This window comes from Rhagoletis pomonella, unplaced genomic scaffold (genome assembly GCF_013731165.1).
Source record: "Rhagoletis pomonella isolate Grant_MI unplaced genomic scaffold, Rhpom_1.0 Rhpom_scaffold_00127, whole genome shotgun sequence".
NCBI classification, from domain to species: Eukaryota; Metazoa; Arthropoda; class Insecta; order Diptera; family Tephritidae; genus Rhagoletis; species Rhagoletis pomonella.
In genome coordinates, this window is record NW_023458681.1 from 66,418 (window position 1) to 74,649 (window position 8,232).

Consider the following 8,232-nt stretch of genomic DNA (forward strand, 5'->3'; position numbering starts at 1 on the left):
TTATTAATGGTCCGATTTGCTTGAAATGCGGTACGCAGGTAGCTTTTTGCCTAGATTATCATATAGGATCCTTTTTTCCGGTAAGTGGACCAGGGACCGATCTATTCGAAAAAATCTTATTTATGGTGCGATTTGCTTGAAATTTGGTAAGTAGGTAGCTTATTGCCCGGATTAACATATAGGATTTTTTTCTGATAGATGGACAAGATACCGAGGTATTTGAAATCAATCCCATACTCATGGAGAAAAGTAGGTGTTATTGGAAAAGGGGGCGGGCGCTGGAGTCGAGTTATTACTAAAAATCGTATTTATTGTCCGATTTGGCTCATATTCGATATATATATTGGTAGTGGTAGGGGAAATATGTACTATTGCACAAAAAGATCTGCAGGGTGGCGCTGGAATCGAGTTATTGGTAAAAATAGGCAAGTGGAGTCACTCGGAGACACTAAGAATCAAAGTTAAATTACCACCGTTAAATCAACCACCAGAACCATTGCGGCCCTTGCTTTACGGCGACTAAACAGAATAAAGAAAACTTTTGATAAATGCCTACAAATACAATGGTAGGGCATCTAAGGGTGCGTTCACACAGAAAGCCGAGTGGCGTCGAGCGAAGCAAGGCGGCACAAAGCGAAACTGCTGGTGTTCACACGGAAGCAAGCGAAGCTGAGAGTTTTTCACGGTTTCTGCTGCAAAGATACCACTAAACCGACCGTCAATGAAAAGCGCCAAAAATGTTTGCTCAATTTTATTCAATAGATTCTTTGTAAAATTCATTTTTATTTGAATATTTTGATATCTTTTTTGTAGCAGCGTCATGAAACAAAAATTAAATCGAAAATTCAAAATCAAAAACTGCTTTGCTTTCAGCTCCAAAACGCTTATGAAAAATCTTGCTGTATGAACACTTTCATATAAGTACAGCAATTTGAAAGCTTCACTCAGCTCGGAACGGATTCTCTCGGCTCCGCTACACTTTCTGTGTGAACGTACTCTAAGGTATTTCGTTTGAAATAAGCCTGTGTATATTGGATTTCTGTAGACTAGTGATTCTCCCCCATTTTCAAATTGCCACCAACTGTACTATACAGATTCAAAGAAGATTCACCATCGAACCAGATAATTGTTGCCACAAGAACTTCTTCACGGACATAACTCATTCATTAGGTTATTTAAGATGCCAATGGAGGATATGCCTCCTGACGACCACAAAACCAAACGTGAACGTGAATTGTTGGTGAAAACGTTCGACCAAATGCCTAAATAAAATAGTAATTTAGGGCGGGGCGAAGTACGCCGGGTCTGCTAGTACATATATAATTGGAAAACATTATATATCAGGAAGATAAGGAATTAAAAATCTTTAATGTGGTGGAAAGCTTTTTGCGTTTAGATAAGTGGAACTGAAAATTTTGAATAAACTGAAAACGTTTTCCGTATTTGAAAAAAAACAGTTTAATTTTTTTGACGGCGAAAAAGGACGCGTTGACGAAAAATGACGCGTAAAAAAAACTTCGGCGTAAAAAGACGCGTAAACCTAGTTGACGGCGAAGAAAGACGCGTAAACATGGACTTATACCTAGCCAAAAACTGTCACTTCAGCATTATTCCCCAAAACTCTTTGGGGAATGTTCATACAATTACACCCGCAAACATAGTTGACCGCGGAAATAAGTCAAAGCGTCTTTTTCGCTGTCAAATAGGTTAAGGTGTCTTTCTTCGCCGTCGACTAGGTTTACGCGTCTTTCTTCGCTGAAGTTTTTTTATGCTTCTTTCGCGGTCAACTTTTGAGCTCGTGCCTTTATTCGTGTCTAGTGTAGCCCAATCATTTTAGACCAAAATTGCCTAATTTTGGGCATTTTTTGCATATTATTAGCAATAAATAATTGTTTAAAAGAATTTACAGGCACATGGAAATTGTAGGGAATCGAATTCTCAACAAATTTGTTTACCTTTTTTCGCGTAAAACACATAAAATCCAAGATGGCGGACACTTCCCATATCGCAATTGGGGGAAACATTTTGATTTTGTGTTCACCTAAACAGGAGACACCTAACTGCGTCAAACTTCCCGGAATTTTTTCGTTGAAATGATTGGGCTATTTGAACTACATAATACTTCAGCGCCAAGAATATATGTACATATATATACGTGCATACACATGTACATACGTACGAACCATAGTGCCTCCAGGCATATAGCAAGCGAATTCGCACATATATATGTGCATACATACTTGTTAGTAGATCAAACAGCCCATGTACATATTTGTTTTCACTTTGGTCTCCCTTTCTACCATCTACGTATATATATATATATACTCTTACATACGCGGGACAATAGCCCTTCACATCTAAGCGCCAAACTACAGCAAACAGCTGACATAGGCACACACATATACATACCTACTATTTTGTATAATAGGCAAATTAGTTTGATTTTGTTTTTTCACGTTGCTCCCGCGTTCACATATCAAAATACGTACATACATCTTTGCACGAATCTCAGTGCAGGTATCCGCGCATATATATGTATATATATATCTATATATATATATTTCCGTATTTAATTGTTTTAGAGCAAAACAAGTACACCCAATAAATTCAATTGTGCTCAGACGCGCTGAGACAATACAGTGACTTTCAAAATTTTCACAAGTACTCAATTTAAAAAATTTACACAACTAATTAGAAGGAGCACTCAATAAATTAAATTAAAATGACCGAGGAAAAACAAGATACCGCCTCCCTCCAGCCCCCTCAACAGGCACCAACAAAAACACGGGCAAAGTCCCAAACTGACGACGAGGAATTTACCAAAGCTCAGAAAAAATTCCTCTTCGAAATATCTAAGCTTGAAAAATATGGCGCGAAGTGGTGGAAGATTTTGCGAAACAGATCACTCGGAGGCCAGTCTCAAGCTTTACTTGGAGGAACGCAACAAACACTTGTCGTGGGTGGAGAACTCGTACGAAGCGGTATACATGAGCAGCTCGGACGAGAGATCCAGTAAGGTATGCGAGGCAAAATATGACACCGCTGTAGACACGTGCATCAGTACCAGGACGCGCATCAACGAGTCACTTAGCCATCGCCAAGCCGACATGATGGTCGCCAGTAACATTAGCGTTCCGGCAGTACCAGCGCCACCCGAACCCTAAAACTATTTAAAAGTGCCTGTTTGTGACACGGAAACATTTTGCGGAGGATATGAAGACTGGCCGTTTTTTAGGAACATGTTCACAGCGGTGCACATAAATCACATCAAACTCTCTCAAGCCCAGAAGCTTTATCATTTAAGGCAAAAAACTCGAGGTAAAGCTGGACTAATAATTAAAAATTATGCACTTAACGACCACAACTTTGAGCTGGCGAGGGACGCTTTAAAGACTCGATACGAGAATCGCAGGATTCTCGTCGACAACCAGCTCAAACCCCTTTTTAATATTCAACCCATTCATAGTGAAAATGGGGAAAAACTCAATGCAAATGGTGTATCCACAAAAGACTGGGACCCTATGCTAATATACCTCTGCTCCTCAAAACTCCCAGACGACACTCTTGGGTTATGGGAACAATCACTCAAATCAAGAAAGGAGTTGCCTCTCTGTAGAACGACTTAGTACGTATAGTCCAAATAAACCCAAAGGCTCTAACCAAAATTACCCTCCTCGCTCTTCAACCCCTAATAATAATAACTCCGTCAGCTATAAAAGCAGAACCCACTCATTTAACGCTGAGATAAAAAAGCAGGCATCTTGCAAATTATGCAACTCCAACCACTCTATGATGAACTGCGTCAAATTCAAGGAGCTCTCAGTGCAGGATTGCAACAAATTCATAAAGGATAGTCCCTATTGTAGGAACTGTTTAGCCTTCTCCTATTCAGAAACTGAGTGTCAATTTTACCTGTGTTTACTGCCAAAAACGGCATCACTCTCTTCTCCATTACCCCGCTAAATAACAAACAGCAAATACAGGCACAAGGCCAAAAACGAATCAGGCGCGACTTCCACCCCCAGCGAATAGTGACCCAAACAGAGCGTCAACCTCAAAATACGCTCAACAAAACCAAAATCACTCGTCCTCTCAACAAAACCAAACCCTCTCACACTTCGCGAGTAGTAGAGAAAAAACTCTTATAGATCAAGGGTCTCAGAAAACTTTCATAGCATTTCGCATACAAAAACTGCTTGGCCTCCCGACAAAGCCACTAATTATGAAATTATGGGAATGGGTGGCCGCGTAATGCAAAATGCGAACAAAATATGCGCTATTACCAATTGTTCTGCTGATGCAAGCATGAAAATAACCACAAACGCGATAATCCTCCCGCAACTCACTCATTTCTTGCCATCGTTCAAAGTTACATATATTGAACTGCAAGAATACTCATCTCTCCCTCTAGCAGATCCTAACCTGCTTTACTCCAGCTCGAATAGACATAGTATTAGGAAGCGATGTCGCGTGCTACCTATAGGCCTAAAAACCAATGTCGGTGGAAGCTTAATAGCCCAAAACTCAATATTTGGGTGGATTTTGAGGAGCCCAGTAACAGAGCACGTCTCATCATTCACGACCCAGGTAATTGAAAACACAGACACTCTCAACGATCTACTAAAGAAGTTCTGGGAACAGTAGGAAGTACCATCAAGCCCGACTCTCACCGACAACGATGTATTTTGCGAAAACCTCTATGAAAGGTCCACAGTTCGCAGAGATGACGGTCGTTACGTAGTAAAACTTCCCTTCAAAACTACCTTCCCAGACACGCTTGCACTTGGACACTCAAGACCTGCAGCTCAACAACAGTACCACAGTATCGAGCGGAGCATCGAAAGAAAACCTGAACTGCAGCAAACGTACACCAAAGTCTTGGAAGAGTATCTGACCCTAGATCACATGGAACCCACAGCATCGCAAGAGATTTTACGTGATGGAAATTATTTTTCTTTTTACTTACCCCACCACGCAGTTCTAAAGCCAGATAGTAAAACTATGACAGTGCGAGTAGTTTTCAACGCTTCCAAACTGTCTCACTCTAGCATTTCTCTAAACGATATCTTCCACACGGGCCCCGTACTTCAAAATGATTTAATGCTCGTTATCCTCAAATGGCGACTGTACAAATATGTTTTCAATGGTGACATTGAGAAAATGTACCGCCAGATTTACGTACACCCAGAGGAACAAGATTTCCAAAGAATCGTATTCCGTAGAACCCCTAAAAAGCTCGGTTGAAGATTTCAAATTAAAAACGGTGACTTTTGGTGTCAATTGCGCACGATATTTAGCTATAAGAATCCTGCACCAACTAGCTAAAGACTCACATGACAAACACCCAAAAGCCTCTAAGATTCTACTGAACGAAATTTACGTAGACGATATACTGTCAGGCGGACATGATCTCGACTCGGCACTCACTTCGATGAATGAGCTATTTGCAGCACTAAAATCAGCAGGTTTCCCATTAAAGAAAATGACGGCAAACCACAAAGGAATACTCCAAAATATACCCACATCTGATCGTGTAGAAGCAGACTTCCTCCAGTTCCAAGATTCCAGCTCCACAAAAACCCTCGGAATTAAATGGAATGCCCTTAATGATGAGTTTTCATACTCCATCGATCCTCTTCCAAACTCTAATGTAGCCACTAAAACACAAATTTTGTCGTCCGTTGCCAAACTCTTCGACCCGGCAGGGTGGCTGACGCCAATGATGATCCAAGCCAAAATGTTACTCCAACAACTCTGGATAGAAGGAATAGGCTGGGACGAAACCGTCAATCCCGGCGCGCTTCACAAATGGAAAGCATTTCAAGAAAACTTAATAGCCATCTGAGAACTCCGGATACCACGATGGGTTCAGTTTTCCCTTAATAAAAATATCCAACTCCACGGATTCTCAGACGCATCCGAAAAGGCCTTCTGCGCCTGTGTCTACCTCAGGGTGGACCACAGCGAGAATCAAGTATCCTCTCATTTGCACCCTTACAGAGAGTTAGTCTACCTCGCTTAGAACTCTATGGAGCAGTCATTCTCTTCAAACTAATCAAGCAAATTCGATCCCAACTCGATCTGCCATCACACGAACTCACATTCTGGTCAGATTCCTCTATCGTTTTGGCCTGGTTTGAAAAACCCCCATGTAAATAATGTATTTATTTGAAATTTTGTCCTCTACAACTTTGCCATTTAAATGTGCCACTTACTTCAAATAGAAATTGCTCAAAATTCGAAGAAAAAGCGCCACTTGCCTAATTTTGGGCATTTTTTGCATATTATTAGCAATAAATAATTGTTTAAAAGAATTTATAGGCACATGGAAATTGTAGGGAATCGAATTCTCAACAAATTTGTTTACCTTTTTTCGCGAGATGTGCAAAATTCTCGCGCAAATCGTAAAAAAACATAAAATCCAAGATGGCGGACACTTCCCATATCGCAATTGGGGGAAAAATTTTGATTTTGTGTTCACCTAAACAGGAGACACCTAACTGCGTCAAAAAATTTTTTCCCGGAATTTTTTCGTTGAAAAAATCTAAAATGATTGGGCTAAGTGACGAAACGACGAATTCGAAAAAATCCAGTAGAGTTCTTTTGTATAATACAGAAGTACAAAGTTCAAGATTTTCATTTATTTTGTATACAACGTTTTTACCTGAATGCATATGGTTTTCTACATGTTTAAATGTGCCGTGCACATATTAAATGTTAAGGCTCCGTTATGCATACTTGGCATTGCTTGAGAGTTGTCACATAAGGAATCTGTTAAATGAGCTTCGCGTGTAAGCGGTTACCCAACGCACAGCATTACATACGTAAAAGTCTGTTGGTTTTTGATTTCTACGTAAGAATGGTATAGCAGTGCATGCAATGCCAAGTATGCATAACAGAGCCTTTAGCATACTCCAACCAAATTCTGCACAGCTTATTTTTGAATCACATACACACATGCATATGTAAATATATATTTCAGTCTATTTTCATTGAAAACACCGCTTCGCATCATTCTGTGCGAACACCCGTAGCTTCACTTCTCTCTGCCTTGCTGCTCTATGCGCGCCAGCCGATTTCTGTGTGTACATTAGGGTGGTCTAAAAATGCATGTGAAAAAGTAAAGTCGGAATTTGTATGCTTTAAGGTTAAATAAACAATTGGGTATTATTATTGAAAGTATCCTGAAGAGAACCAGAGTTTTCCGATCGAAAAATATTGATTTTCAAGAATTCTATACCATTTCTACGAGAAATTTAATTTTTCCCAAATAAAAAAACATGGAATACTTTGAGCGCTTTGAGCGACCTCTAAATATTTTTTGATTTTAAAAAAATAGGGGTATACTTTTTCGATATAGAACAATCCTAGGGGGTGAGAGCATTACAATTCCGACTTTACTGTCTTTAGACCACCCTAGTGTACATACACTTAAAAATCTGTTTAGTGTAGTTAAATTTGTTCATTAGGCATATGACTTTTCAACTTTGTTTTGGAAAAATTAAATCTACATGGTATGATGCAATGAGTTTTTATAAGTGGGTATTTCCAAACTGGCGTTACGTGACGCTCGTATGACAAGATGTTAAAAAAAGAGAAAAAAAAGTCAAAATTTAAAAAGGGTTTTCTAGATTTGCATAGAAATTAAATAGCCCATTATTCAGTAAAACAAAATACAAATGTTGGTAGTAGCGACTTAAAAATATTTTCACTTCGATTACAAATTTGCAAAACTCTGCGAATTGAGCAAGGCTATTTGTTTAAAAGCTTTTGTAGTAATATTGGAAATGTTTAACGTTGATTTTCCATGTTTTGAAATGTAAAAATCTTGTCTGCTTTGTTTAATCAGCTGAATTATCTGGCGTGACGCTACCTGGCTACGCTACTAAAATTTACGTTACGTTACTACTACTAAAATTTCCATTGAAAAAGGTTTGTTAATACTGTTCTTGAAAGGATTTTTAACGGGGTGAGAACATGCATTTTATGTCGAACGTACTTTTTATTTTGACATCAGCGCCACCACCGGTTTAATTTTTTGCAAATCTATCTCCTACTACGATTTAACTAAATATGCCAAATGTGAAACAAATCGGAGCATAAATACGGTTTTTCAAAATATCTCGACCCTGGCGCCACCGAACGAGACCATTTTTGACAAAAATTCTTCTGCTTACATAACCAGTATCTTACTAATATTATAAATGTGAAAGTTTGTATGTTTGGATGTTT

At 39.2% G+C, this 8,232-nt stretch overlaps 1 protein-coding gene across 1 annotated transcript in view; it reads right to left on the minus strand.

The window, feature by feature from the left end:
* Window positions 1-6,847: 6,847 nt before the first annotated feature.
* The window catches only part of LOC118750064 (synaptotagmin 1-like), an 8,710-nt gene continuing 7,325 nt past the window's right edge, over window positions 6,848-8,232 (minus strand). Inside the window, exon 3 of the mRNA XM_036484795.1 lies at window positions 6,848-7,100. Within this exon, the coding sequence (XP_036340688.1) occupies window positions 6,990-7,100 (111 nt within the window). The 3' untranslated portion in view covers window positions 6,848-6,989. The remainder of the gene's footprint in view (window positions 7,101-8,232) is intronic.